A 12,765-nucleotide genomic window follows, 5' to 3' on the forward strand; every position below is an offset into this window, starting at 1 on the left:
GCGTGCACACGGCAGTGTGAATGCACACGTAGCTCTGTGTCGGTGCGTGCATGTGGCAGTGTGAACGCACACGTAGCTCTGTGTCGGTGCGTGCACGCGGCAGTGCAAGTGCACACGTAGCCCCGTGTCGGTGCGTGCACACGGCAGTGTGAACGCACACGTAGCTCTGTGTCGGTGCGTGCATGTGGCAGTGTGAACGCACGCGCAGCCCCGTGTCGGTGCGTGCATGTGGCAGTGTGAACGCACACGTAGCTCTGTGTCGGTGCGTGCATGTGGCAGTGCGAATGCACACGTAGCTCTGTGTCGGTGCGTGCATGTGGCAGTGTGAACGCACACGCGCAGCCCCGTGTTGGTGCAGCCGTTTGGCAGTGCAAATGCACTTGGGGCCCTGTGCCAGTGTGCGCATGTGGCAGTGTGAACGTACATGCGCAGCCCCGTGTCGCTGCGTGCATGTGGCAGTGTGAACACACACGCAGCCCTGCGTTGCTGTGTGCATTTAGCAGTGCAAACGCGCGTGCAGCCCCATGTCAGTGCGTGCACGTGGCAGTGTGAACGCGCGTGCAGCCCCGTGTCGGTGCGTGCATTGAGCAGTGTGAGCGCACACGCAGCCCCACATCGGTGCGTGCATTGAGCAGTGTGAGCGCATGTGCAGCCCCACATCGGTGCGTGCATTTAGCAGTGTGAGCGCATGTGCAGCCCCACATCGGTGCGTGCATTTAGCAGTGTGAGCGCATGTGCAGCTCCATATCAACGCGTGCACACAGCAGTGTGAGCGCACACGCAGCCCCATGTCAACGCGTGCACACAGCAGTGTGAGTGCACACGCAGCCCCACATCGGTGCGTGCATTTAGCAGTGCAGATGTGTGTGCAGCCCCACATCGGTGCGTGCACACAGCAGTGTGAGCGCACGCGCAGCCCCGTGTCCGTGCGTGCATTGAGCAGTGTGAGCGCACACGCAGCCCCACATCAGTGTGTGCATTGAGCAGTGTGAGCGCATGTGCAGCCCCACATCAGTGTGTGCATTGAGCAGTGTGAGCGCATGTGCAGCCCCACATTGGTGCGTGCATTGAGCAGTGTGAGCGCACACGCAGCCCCACATCGGTGCGTGCACACAGCAGTGTGAGCGCACGCGCAGCCCCGTGTCCGTGCGTGCATTGAGCAGTGCAAACTCGGGCGCAGCCCTGCGCCGCTGCGTGCGTCCGGCAGCGCGAGCGCGCCCGCAGCCGCCCCGGCGTGAGCACGGCCGCCCGGCGGCACCGGTGCGTGGCTCCGGCGCTGCCCCCAGCGCCCCGGGCAGCTGCGAGCGGCCCCGGGGGCGCAGGAATGCGGTGGGCGGCCGCGGCCGGCGGCGGCATGAGCTCATGCGCCGCGCGCCGCCCGCGCCGCCCATGACCGCACCGCGCAGCTATGCGGCCCCGGGCCCTGCCAGGAGCCGGCGGCGGCGGGCGCCCATGGCCCCCCCGGCGGCCCCCGCGGCCTCACCGGCCTCCGCTCTGCCCCGCAGCTGGGCCGCGGCGCCGCCGGCCGGCGCGAGACCTCCTTCCCCGAGGACACCGAGGCGGACCGCGTGGGCGGCCGGCGCGGGCGCCGCTACTACGCGCAGCTCTCCGACGACGAGGACCTGCTGGCCGAGGAGGCCTCGGGCGGTGCGTCGCCGCGGCGGGGGGACGACGCACGCGGAGCCGCCCCGCTCCGCTCCGCCCGCCCGGGGCTCATGGCGCCCGTTTCGCAGATGGCAGCGGTGAGGACGGCAGCGGGACCGGCTCGCTCGACGGCGCGGAGACCCCCACCCTGGCCGTGCCCGGCCTCGGCTTGGCACCCACAGGTAGGGGCACGTCGCGCGGGTGCCGCGGCGTCACCGCGCCGCCGCCGCGCTCATCCTCCGCCTGCTCTGTCCTGCTCTCTTCTTCCTCCTCCTCCTCCTCCTCCTCCTCGCGGCGGGCAGCGCCCGTGCCGGCGGGCATGGCGGGGCCCGAGGCGGACGACGCCGGGCCGCTCAGTAAGTGCCGGCGGGGCGGGGGGCACCGCGGGGGGCTCGGGGACGGTGCTGACCCCCCCGCGTCCCCCCCCCCCCCTTGCAGTCTATTTCCGGGCGCTGGTGAACTTCACCCGCAGCATCGACTACGGCCCGCGGCTGGAGGACGCCGCCTCCGAGGAGTTCCGGGAGGTGGCCGAGGCCGTGGTGGATACGGTGAGCGGCGGGGGCGGCGGGGGGGGGGGGGTCCCGGTAAGTCCCGGGGGCCCCGCTGACCCCCCCCCCCTTCCGCCCGCAGCTGGAGTCGGAGTACTACAAGATCCCCGGCGAGCAGGTGGTCAGCGTGGTGTTCATCAAGTGAGGAGCGGGGCCGGGGGCCGCGGGGAGGGGGGGTCTGGTGCCCCCCGGCCCACACCGAGCCCCCCCACCCCCCCCCCCCGCAGGGAGGTGGCCGGCGCCGTCTTCGTGGAGCTGGACGTGGGCTCGGAGGGCAACGGCGACGAGGGGCAGATCCGGGAGGTGCTGCGGGCCGTCGTCGCCGGCGGCTCCATCGCCTCCTACGTCACCTCGGAGGAGGGCTTCCAGTTCCGCCGGCTCGGCACCGGTGAGCGTCCGTGGGGGGGGGGGGGGCACCGGCAGGATGCACTGGTGCTAGTGGGGTGCACTGGTGGGGGGGTGCACCGGTGGCGGGATGCACCAGTGGTGGCTGGGTGCACCGGTGGGTTGCACTGGTGGGTTGCAACGGTGGGGTGCACTGGTGGGTGCACTGGTGGGGTGCAGCGGCGGGGGCCCGGCCCTGACCGCGGTGCCCCCCCCCCGGCAGTGACGCCGCGGTGGCGCGCCTGCAGCGCCCTGGAGTTCGCCTGCGGCAGCGGCGAGTGCGTGGAGGCGGCGTACCGCTGCGACCGCCGGCCCGACTGCCGCGACGCCTCGGACGAGCAGGGCTGCGGTGAGCCGGCGGCGGCCGCCCGGCCTCGCCGCCCCCCTCGGCGCTCTCGGCTCGCTCCGGCTCCCTCTAACCGCTCCGGCGCCCCGCGCTAACCGCCCGCCCCGCCACGGCCCCCCGCCCGCCCTGACCGCCCCTCGCGCTCCCCCAGGCCCGCCGGACGCCGCCGCCCCGGCCACCGCGCCGCCGGCCACCACCGCCACCGCGCCGCCGGCCACCACCAGCACGGCGCGGCCGGCCACCAGCACGGCGCGGCCGGCCACCAGCGCGGCGCCGCGGCCGCCCGCCACCGGCCGCCCGGCGGGCACGGTACCGGTGCCGGCATCGCGGTGCCGGCCCGGCGAGGTGGCGTGCGCCGACCGGCAGTGCGTGCCCCGCGACTACCTGTGCGACGGCGAGCGGGACTGCGCCGACGGCAGCGACGAGCTGGGCTGCGGTGAGGCTCGGCGGCGCGCCGGGGGGGTCCGCATGGCACGGCACGGCGCGGCGCGGCGCTGACGGTGAGTCGGGCGCCCCGCAGGCACGCCGACGCCGTGCGAGCCCAACGAGTTCAAGTGCCGCAACGGGCACTGCGCCCTCAAGCTCTGGCGCTGCGACGGCGACAACGACTGCGGCGACGGCTCGGACGAGAGCGACTGCCGTGAGTGCCGCGGCCCCGGGGGGTGTTGGGGGGGCCCGGCCGCGCCTGACGCCGCCGCTGTCGCCCGCAGCCACCAAGGCGCCGGGGGACACGTGCGGGCCGGACCAGTTCACCTGCGTGGCCAGCCGCAGCTGCATCCCCGCCAGCTACCAGTGCGACGAGGAGCCCGACTGCCCCGACCGCTCCGATGAGGTCGGCTGCGGTGAGTGCCGCGGCGGCGGGACCCCGCGATGGGACCCTGCGGCGGGACCTCGTGCCGGGACCCTGCAATGGGACCCCGCGATGGGACCCTGCGGCGGGACCTCATGATGGGACCCTGCAATGGGACCCCGTGATGGGACCCTGTGATGGGACCCTGCAACGGGACCTTGTGCCGGGACCGTGCAATGGGACCTCGTGATGGGACCCTGCAATGGGACCCTGCAATGGGACCCCGTGATGGGACCCCATGATGGGACCCTGCAATGGGACCCCACAGCGGGACCCCGTGATGGGACCCCATGATGGGACCCTGTGGCGGGACCCTGCAATGGGACCTCGTGATGGGACCCTGCAACGGGACCCTGCAACGGGACCCTGTGATGGGACCTTGCGCCGGGACCCCGTGATGGGACCCTGCAGCGGGACCCTGCAGCGGGACCCCGTGATGGGACCCTGCAGCGGGACCCCGTGATGGGACCCCATGATGGGACCCTGCAATGGGACCTCGCAGCGGGACCCTGTGATGGGACCCCATGATGGGACCCTGCAATGGGACCTCGCAGCGGGACCCCGTGATGGGACCCAATGATGGGACCCTGCAACGGGACCTCGCGCCGGGACCCCACGTGGGTGCGGCGCGGTGCCGGGCGCGGGGCCAGGACCCCATGCCAGGTGCGACTCCGGACCCCGTGCCGGGTGCCGTGCCGCACCCCGTGCAGGTATGGTGGCAGCACGCCGTGCCGCGCGCGGTGCCGGCCGCGGTGCCCGGCGCGGGGCGCAGGGCGCGGGGTGGGTGGCGGCGCCGGGTGACGCGGCGCCCCGCAGTGCCCCCGCAGGTGGTGACGCCGCCGGCCGAGGCGGTGCAGGCGGTGCCGGGGCAGACGGTGCGCTTCACCTGCGCCGCCACCGGCGTGCCCACCCCCATCATCACCTGGCGCCTCAACTGGGGCCACATCCCCGCCAGCCGCAGGTGGGCGGGGCTTGCTGCAGGGGGCGGGGCTTGCACATAGGGGCGGGGCTCACAAGGGGCGGGGCTCGCAGGGGGCGGGGCTTGCACATAGGGGAGGGGCTTGCAGTGAGAGGGTGGGGCTTGCATGTGAGGGAGGGGCTTTGTGGTGGGAGGGGCTTGGAATGGTGGGAGGGGCTTGCAAGAAGGGGAGGGGCTTGTGGTGGGAGGGGCTTGCAGTGGTGGGAGGGGCTTGCAAGGAGGGGGCTTGAGATGGTAGGAGGGACTTGTGGTGGGAGGGGCTTGCAATGAGGAGAGGCTTGTGGGAGGGGCTTGAGGCAGTGGGAGGGGCTTGCAATGAGGAGAGGCTTGTGGGAGGGGCTTGAGGTGGTGGGAGGGGCTTGAGATGGTGGGAGGGGCTTGCAATGAGGAGAGGCTTGTGGGAGGGGCTTGAGGTGGTGGGAGGGGCTTGAGATGGTGGGAGGGGCTTGCAATGAGGGGGCGGAGCCTGCAGCAGGGAGAGATGCGTGGTGGTGGCGGCAGGTGGCGCGTGCACTAGGGGGAGGAGCCTGCGGCAGGGGGCGGGGCTTGCACTAGGGGGAGGAGCCTGCGGCAGGGGGCGGGGCTTGCAAGCGGCGGGGGGCGCCGGGGCGGTGCGGGCGGCCCGGCGTGATGGCGGCGCGCCGGCGGCAGGGTGTCCATCGTGAGCGAGAAGGGGCAGGGCACGCTGACCATCCGCGACGTCAAGGAGGCCGACCAGGGCGCCTACACCTGCGAGGCCATCAACGCCCGCGGCATGGTCTTCGGCATCCCCGACGGCGTGCTCACCGTGACGCCCGCCCGCGGTGAGACCCCCCTCCCGCCCCGCCGCCGCCGCCGCGCCGTGCCCCCCCGTGCCGCCCCGCTGACCGCCCTCCCCGCAGGGCCCTGCCCCGCCGGCCACTTCCACCTGCCCTCCGCCGCCCGCTGCCTGCCCTGCTTCTGCTTCGGCGTCACCGCCGCCTGCCGCGGCGCCGCCCGCCACCGCCACCGCCTCCACCTCCGCTTCGACCGCCCCGGCGACTTCAAGGGTAAGCGGGGGCCGGCGGGGCGGCGGGTTGCCGGCGGCGGTGGCGGCGCTGACGTCCCCGCCGCGGCAGGCGTGACGGTGACGGGCCCGGCGGGCGGCCCGGCGCCGGCGGCCCCGCAGCTGCGCGTGGAGCCGGACGCCGAGGAGTTCCAGCTGCTCGACCTCTCCCGGCGCTTCCTGGCCCGCGACGCCTTCTGGGCCCTGCCGGAGCCCTTCCTGGGCGACAAGACGGACGCCTACGGCGGGGCGCTGAGCTACGCCGTGCGCTACCGCCTGGGCCGCGGCCCGCCCGAGCCGGCGCGCCGCCCCGACGTGGTGCTGCTGGGCGCCGGCCGCAAGCTGCTGGCGCGGCCCCGCCACGAGCCCGCCCGGCCCGGCGTCCTCAACCAGCGCCGCGTGGCCTTCACCGAGGTGGGTGCCGCGGGGACGGGACGGGACGGGACGGGACGGGGGCACGCCGCAGTGCCACGTGCTGCCACGGCGCCCAATGTCCCGTAGGACGAGTGGGAGGACGAGACGGGCGCGGCGGTGAGCCGGGAGCAGCTGCTGCTGGTGCTGCAGGAGCTGCGGGCCGTGCTGGTGCAGGCGGTGTACGACGGGCGCCAGACCAGCGCCGGGCTCAGCGCCGTGGCCATGGACGTCAGCGGTGCCGAGCCCGCCGGGCTGGGCCCGGCCGAGGCCGTCGAGGAGTGCAGGTGGGTCACCGCGGCGGCGGCGGTGGCGGCGGTGGCGGCGGGGGGCTCGCCGGGGGCTCACCGCGCTGCCGTCTCGGCAGGTGCCCGGCGGGCTACGCGGGGCTGTCGTGCCAGCGGTGCGCCGCCGGCTTCGAGCGCGTGCCGCACGGGCCCTACCTGGGCTCCTGCTCCGGGTGCAGCTGCCACGGCCACGCCAGCGCCTGCGACCCCGTCTTCGGGCACTGCCTGGTGAGCGGGGTGACGCCGCGGTGCCGGGGGGGGGGGGGGACACGGGGACGCCGCCGCGCTCACGGCGCCTGCCCCGCCGCAGAGCTGCCAGCACAACACGGAGGGCCCGCGGTGCGAGAAGTGCCGGGCCGGCTTCTTCGGCGACGCCACGCAGGGCACGGCGGGGGCCTGCCGGCCCTGCCCCTGCCCCTACGCCGAGCCGGCGCGGCGCTTCTCCGAGTCCTGCTTCCTCGACACGGACGGGCAGGCCACCTGCGACGCCTGCGCCCCCGGCTACGCCGGCCGCCGCTGCGAGAGGTGGGCGGCGCGGGGACGGGGCGGCGGGGGGGCGGCGCGGGAGGGTGGCGGCGGCGGCGGCGGCACCGTCCCACCGCTCGGCCCGCCCCGTCCAGGTGCGCCCCGGGCTTCGAAGGTGACCCCATCCAGCCAGGAGGGAAGTGCACCCCCATCGGTGAGCGCCGGCCCGGGGACGGGGGCCAGGATGGGGACGGGGACAGGGACGGGGATGGGGACAGGGATGGGGATGAGGATGGAGATGGGGGTGAGGATGTGGATGGAAACAGGGAGTGGGATGAGAATGAAGACAGGGATGGGGATGAGGGTGGGAACAGGGATGGGGACAAGGACGAGGGTAGAGGTGAGAATGGGGCCAGGAATGGGGACAGGGATGGGGATGGGGACAAGGATGGGAACAGGAACGGGCTGGGATGAGGATGGGGATGGGGACAGGGACGAGGATGGGGATGGTGATGAGGACGGGGACAGGAACAGAGACTGGGGTGAGGATGGGGACGAGAATAGGGACGGGAATGGGGACAGGGGCAAGGATAGGGATGGGAACAGGGGCTGGGATGAGGACAGGGACGAGGATGAGGATGGGGATGGGAGCAAGGATGGGGACAAGAGTGGGCTGGGATGAGGATGGGGATGAGGACAGGGACAAGGATGGGGATGGGAGCAAGGATGGGGACAGGAACAGGGACTGGGATGAGGATAGGGATGGGGACAGGGATGAGGATGGGGACGGGAGCAAGGATGGGGACAGGAACAGGGACTGGGATGAGGATAGGGACGGGGACAGGGATGAGGATGGGGACAGGGCAAGGATGGGGATGGGAATAGGGACCAGGATGAGGACAGGAACAAGGACGAGGATGAGGATGGGGACGGGAGCAAGGATGGGGACAGGAACAGGGACCGGGATGAGGACGGGGATGAGGGCGGTGACAGCGATGGGGACAGCACCGCGTGCCACCGCCGACCCTCTCCACCCACAGGCCAGGAGATCGTGAAGTGCGACGAGCGCGGCGGCCAGGACGCGGCGGGCGGCACGTGCCGCTGCAAGGTGGGCAGCGCGGCGGCGGCATCGGCGGCGGCATCGGCGGTGGCACCGGCAGCGCCCCGTCGAGCCACCGTGCGCCGCTCCCTCCCCGCAGCCCAACGTGACGGGGCGGCTGTGCGACGAGTGCGCGGCGGGCGCCTTCCACCTGAGCCACGCCAACCCCGACGGCTGCCTCAAGTGCTTCTGCATGGGCGTCTCGCGGCAGTGCGCCAGCTCCTCCTGGCACCGCGACCAGGTACCGCCGGGCCCGCGCGGCGCCCGGCCCCCCCAGCACCCCCCGACGCCCCCCGCGACGCGCCGCCGTCCCCCCCGCAGGTGCGCGCCGCCCCCGGGACGCCCTTCAGCCTGACCGACCTGGCCAACGCGCGGACGGTGAGCGACGGCGTGCGCTTCGCCGGCCCGCACGACGTGGTCTTCTCCGCCTTCCACGCGCTGCCCCGCGACGTCTACTTCTGGGTGCTGCCGCCGCGCTTCACCGGAGACAAGGTGCCGGCGGGGTTTCGGGGCGGCGGGGGGGGGAGGATGCGCCCCCCGGGGGGGGGCGGCCGCGGTGACGCCGCGTCGCGCAGGTGACGTCGTACGGCGGGGAGCTGCGCTACACCGTGAGCCAGGAGGCCCCGGCGGGCGCCCGGCCGCTGCCGCGCCACCCCGACGTGCTGCTGCGCGGCAACGGCATCGCCCTGGAGCACTTCGGCGCGGCCGCCCCGGCGCCCGGAGCCCCCGCCGCCGTCGTGGTGCCTTTCCGCGAGGTGAGAGCGCCGGGGCGGCACGCCGGCATGGGTGGCACCGTGTCGTCCCCCCTCCCGGCTCACGCCGTGCCCCCGCAGCACGCGTGGCGCCGGGCCGACGGGCGCGAGGCCACGCGGGAGCATCTGCTGATGGCGCTGGCCGACGTGGACCTGCTCATGATCCGCGCGTCCTACTGGGAGGAGCCCTCGGAGAGCAGGTAGCGGGGGCCGCCGGCGGGTTTGGGGGGGCGTCAGGGCAGAGCCGGCACCGCCTTCGTGTCCCCCCCGCCGCAGGCTGGCCGACCTCCGCATGGACGTGGCCGTGCCCCACGCCACGGGGCTGCGGCGGGCGCTGGAGGTGGAGGACTGCGCCTGCCCCGACGGCTACCGCGGCCCCTCGTGCCAGGTGGGCGCCGGCGCGGTCCCGGGGGGGGGGGGGGTCCATGCGTGGGGGGGTCAGGGGGTGCAATGCCACCCCCTCGCCCCCGCTCTCCGTCCGGCAGGACTGCGCCGCCGGCTTCACCCGCGCCGCCGGCGGGCTCTACCTGGGCACCTGCGAGCGCTGCCGGTGCCACGGGCACGCCGACGAGTGCCACCCCGACACCGGCGTCTGCCAGGTGAGCCCCCGCCGTGCCGCGCTTCTCCGAGCCTCCGGCACGTGCCCGCGCTCACCCCGGCTCCCCCCCCCCGCCAGGACTGCCGGGACCACACCGAGGGCGCCCAGTGCGACAAGTGCCAGGCGGGCTACTACGGCGATGCCACCCGCGGCACCCCCGCCGACTGCCAGCCCTGCCCCTGCCACGGGCCCCCCTCCGCCGCCCAGTAGGTGCCCCCCGCCCCGGCCCCGCCACCGCGCCGCGCCCCCCCGCCGGCGCCCCCCCGCCGGCGCCCGCTCAGCTTTCTGCCCTCCGCTTTCCGCCAGGGAGACCAGGACGTGCTTCGCGGACGCCGACGGGCAGCCCACGTGCAGCGCCTGCGCCCCGGGCTACGCCGGGCGCCTCTGCGAGAGGTGCGGGGCCGGGGGGGGACACGGGGGGGGGGGGCGCGGGTTGGCACCGCGCTGATGCTCCCTCTCGCCCAGGTGCTCGCCCGGCTTCGCGGGGGACCCGCTGCAGGACCGGCCGTGCCGAGGTGAGCGCCGCGGCGGCGGCGGCGGGGGGGGGCCGGGAAGGGGTTGGCTGCCCGCGTCTCACCGCCCTCCTCCGGCCCGCAGAGCCCGCCGAGCCGTGCCAGTGCGACCCGCGCGGCAGCCTCGGCGCCGAGTGCGACGCCGCCGGGCTGTGCCGCTGCAAGGTGAGTCCGGCGCCGCGCCCCGCGCCGTGCACCGCGCCGTGCACCGCCGCCCGACGCCCGCCTCGTCCCGCGCAGGCCAACGCCGAGGGGCCCCGCTGCTCCTCCTGCCGCCCCGGCCACTTCCACCTGAGCGCCGAGCACCGCGACGGCTGCCTGCCCTGCTTCTGCATGGGCGTCGCCCAGCAGTGCGCCGCCGCCGCCGCCTCCCGCGCCCCGGTACGGGCCCCCCCCGTCCCCCCCGCCCCCCCGCCGCCGCCGCGCTCGCCCGGCGCCGCTCACCCGCCTCTCCCCGCAGGTCAGCACCCCCTTCGCCCCCGGCGCCTTCCAGGGCTTCGCCCTGGTCAACCGGCAGCGCAGCGCCCGCGTGGCCACGGGCTTCGGCGTGGAGACGGGCGCCGAGGGCCCCCGGCTCACCTACGGCCGCTTCGGCCAGCTGGGCCGCAAGTCCTACTACTGGCAGCTGCCGCAGCTCTACCTGGGCGACAAGGTACCGTCCCGGCCGGAGCGGCCCCGGCTCGGCGCCGCGGGCCCCCCCTCACCCCCTTCCCCCCTCGCAGGTGGGCTCCTACGGCGGGCGGCTGCGCTACACCTTGGCCTACACCCCCGGGGGCCGGGGTGCCCCCCTGCCCGACGCCGACGTCCAGATCACGGTACGGGGCGCCGCGGGGGGCCGGCGGGCGCGTGTGGGGCGCCGGCGGTCGGACCCCCCCGCCCCGCCCCGCCGTGACCCTCCTCGCCGGACCCGCAGGGCAACGACATCACGCTGGTGGCCTACCAGCCCGAGCTGCCGCCGCGGGCGCCGCGGGCCTTCGAGGTCGTCTTTCGGGAGGTAGGACGGGGCGCGCGCCGCGGCGGGGGGGGGGGGACCCCGGGCACCCGCGCCCCCGCCGGCCCCGACGCCGCCTCTCCGCCCGCAGCAACACTGGCAGCGCCCGGACGGGCAGCCGGCCACGCGGGAGCATCTCATGATGGCCCTGGCCGACCTGGATGAAATCCTCATCCGCGCCACCTACTCCACCAACACGGCCTCGTCCAGCATCGCCGGCGTCAGCATGGAGACGGCCGTGCCGGCCGCCCCCGGCCTCCCGCCGGCGCCGGAGGTGGAGGAGTGCCGGTGCCCGCCGGGCTACCGCGGGCTGTCCTGCCAGGTGAGCGGGGCGGTGGGGGGCCGGGGGGGCCGTCGCACGCGGCGTGCCGTCCCGTCCCGGCGCCGCATCCCTCTCCGTGCCCTCGCTCCGGCAGGACTGCGCCCCCGGCTACACCCGCACCGGCGGCGGGCTCTACCTGGGCCACTGCGAGCTGTGCGAGTGCAACGGCCACTCGGATGCCTGCCACCCCGAGACCGGCGCCTGCTCCGTAAGTGCCCCCGCCGCCGCCGCCCTGGCGCGCGGCCCCCCCGGTGCCCCCGCCGCGGCGCCCTGCCCAGCGCCCCGCTCCGCTCCTCTCCGCCCCGCAGGGCTGCCTGCACCACACGGCCGGCGACTCCTGCGAGCGCTGCTCGCCCGGCTTCTACGGCGACGCCACGGCCGGCACGCCCGAGGACTGCCAGCCCTGCGCCTGCCCCCTGCTCCACCCCGAGAACCAGTGAGTCCGGGCGCCGCCGCGGCCCCGCTTCGCCCTGGGGGGGGTCCGGTGCCCCCCACGGCAGCGCCTCTCCCTCCCGCAGGTTCTCGCGGACGTGCGAGAGCCTGGGAGCCGGCGGGTACCGCTGCACCGCCTGCGAGCCCGGCTACGCCGGGCAGTACTGCGAGCAGTGAGTACCGGCGCCGCGTCCGCGTGCCGCGGCGGTCCCGGGGGTGACGGTGACGGCGCCGGCGAGCCCGTCCCGCCGACCGGCGCCGTTCCCCCCGCTTTCCCCGCAGATGCGCGCCCGGCTACGCGGGAGACCCCAACGTGCGGGGGCAGAGGTGCCTGCCCGTGGGTGAGTCGGGGAGGCTGGGGGGGGGCATCGCCGGGGCCGCGGCGCCCGCCCTGACCCGCGCCGCTGTCCCCGCCGCAGAGCGGAGCCCTCTCGCCGTGCGCGTCCACCCGCCGAGGACCACGGCGGCCCAGGGCAGCCCGGTGACCCTGCACTGCCAGGCCAGCGGCGACCCCCCCTTCTATTACTACTGGTCGCGGGAAGACGGCCGGCCGCTGCCCGGCGGCGCCCAGAGCCGCCGCGAAGGTAACGGGGGGCCATGCGGGCGGCCCCGGGGCGGGGGGCACCTCGGCGGCCGGCTCTGACCCCCCCCCCCCCGCGCCCCTAGGCGAGGAGCTGCACTTCGCCAGCATCCAGCCCTCCGAAGCCGGCGTCTACGTCTGCTCCTGCCGCAACCTGCGGCACAGCAACGCCAGCCGGGCCGAGGTCATCGTCACCGGTAGGAGCCCGGGGAGGGGGGCGCGGGCGCCGGGAGGGCGGAGGCCGGGGCTCACCCCTCTGCCTCTCGGCGCAGAAGCCCCCAGCAAGCCCATCACGGTGACGGTGGAGGAGAAGAGGGTGCAGCGGGTGAAGCCCGGGGCCGACGTCACCTTCATCTGCACGGCCAAGAGCAAGGTGAGGGGGCTGCAGGGCGAGCGCCGGGGTCCCCAGCCCCGCGGTGGGCGTGCAGGCACCCCTGGGTGACCACCTGGCCACGCAGACACCCTTGGGTGCTCCCCGGGCATGCAGGCGCCCCTGGGTGACCACCTGGCCACGCAGACACCCTTAGGTGCTCCCCGGGCA

General features: G+C 75.4%; 1 protein-coding gene across 6 annotated transcripts in view; it reads left to right on the forward strand.

The window, feature by feature from the left end:
- HSPG2 (heparan sulfate proteoglycan 2) overlaps positions 1–12,765 on the forward strand; it is a 33,519-nt gene that overhangs the window by 3,622 nt on the left and 17,132 nt on the right. For 5 of the 6 annotated variants that reach the window (XM_064525687.1, XM_064525689.1, XM_064525690.1 and 2 more), the window contains exons 2-42: positions 1,506–1,647; positions 1,734–1,826; positions 1,947–2,000; positions 2,083–2,192; positions 2,275–2,333; positions 2,420–2,580; positions 2,800–2,925; positions 3,074–3,358; positions 3,443–3,562; positions 3,633–3,764; positions 4,589–4,733; positions 5,403–5,554; positions 5,633–5,779; positions 5,849–6,189; positions 6,277–6,473; positions 6,554–6,701; positions 6,784–6,998; positions 7,094–7,152; positions 7,979–8,046; positions 8,138–8,278; positions 8,359–8,529; positions 8,613–8,792; positions 8,871–8,989; positions 9,066–9,177; positions 9,275–9,388; positions 9,466–9,593; positions 9,694–9,780; positions 9,853–9,902; positions 9,985–10,064; positions 10,140–10,280; positions 10,360–10,551; positions 10,622–10,714; positions 10,813–10,893; positions 10,982–11,212; positions 11,307–11,420; positions 11,521–11,648; positions 11,731–11,817; positions 11,927–11,985; positions 12,064–12,228; positions 12,311–12,421; positions 12,497–12,597. In XM_064525687.1, the coding sequence (XP_064381757.1) occupies positions 1,506–1,647; positions 1,734–1,826; positions 1,947–2,000; positions 2,083–2,192; positions 2,275–2,333; positions 2,420–2,580; positions 2,800–2,925; positions 3,074–3,358; positions 3,443–3,562; positions 3,633–3,764; positions 4,589–4,733; positions 5,403–5,554; positions 5,633–5,779; positions 5,849–6,189; positions 6,277–6,473; positions 6,554–6,701; positions 6,784–6,998; positions 7,094–7,152; positions 7,979–8,046; positions 8,138–8,278; positions 8,359–8,529; positions 8,613–8,792; positions 8,871–8,989; positions 9,066–9,177; positions 9,275–9,388; positions 9,466–9,593; positions 9,694–9,780; positions 9,853–9,902; positions 9,985–10,064; positions 10,140–10,280; positions 10,360–10,551; positions 10,622–10,714; positions 10,813–10,893; positions 10,982–11,212; positions 11,307–11,420; positions 11,521–11,648; positions 11,731–11,817; positions 11,927–11,985; positions 12,064–12,228; positions 12,311–12,421; positions 12,497–12,597 (5,439 nt within the window). The remainder of the gene's footprint in view (positions 1–1,505; positions 1,648–1,733; positions 1,827–1,946; positions 2,001–2,082; positions 2,193–2,274; positions 2,334–2,419; positions 2,581–2,799; positions 2,926–3,073; positions 3,359–3,442; positions 3,563–3,632; positions 3,765–4,588; positions 4,734–5,402; positions 5,555–5,632; positions 5,780–5,848; positions 6,190–6,276; positions 6,474–6,553; positions 6,702–6,783; positions 6,999–7,093; positions 7,153–7,978; positions 8,047–8,137; positions 8,279–8,358; positions 8,530–8,612; positions 8,793–8,870; positions 8,990–9,065; positions 9,178–9,274; positions 9,389–9,465; positions 9,594–9,693; positions 9,781–9,852; positions 9,903–9,984; positions 10,065–10,139; positions 10,281–10,359; positions 10,552–10,621; positions 10,715–10,812; positions 10,894–10,981; positions 11,213–11,306; positions 11,421–11,520; positions 11,649–11,730; positions 11,818–11,926; positions 11,986–12,063; positions 12,229–12,310; positions 12,422–12,496; positions 12,598–12,765) is intronic. The other variant, XM_064525688.1, reaches the window with a different exon arrangement.

Source organism: Dromaius novaehollandiae, chromosome 24, assembly GCF_036370855.1.
Source record: "Dromaius novaehollandiae isolate bDroNov1 chromosome 24, bDroNov1.hap1, whole genome shotgun sequence".
In the NCBI taxonomy this organism is placed as follows: Eukaryota; Metazoa; Chordata; class Aves; order Casuariiformes; family Dromaiidae; genus Dromaius; species Dromaius novaehollandiae.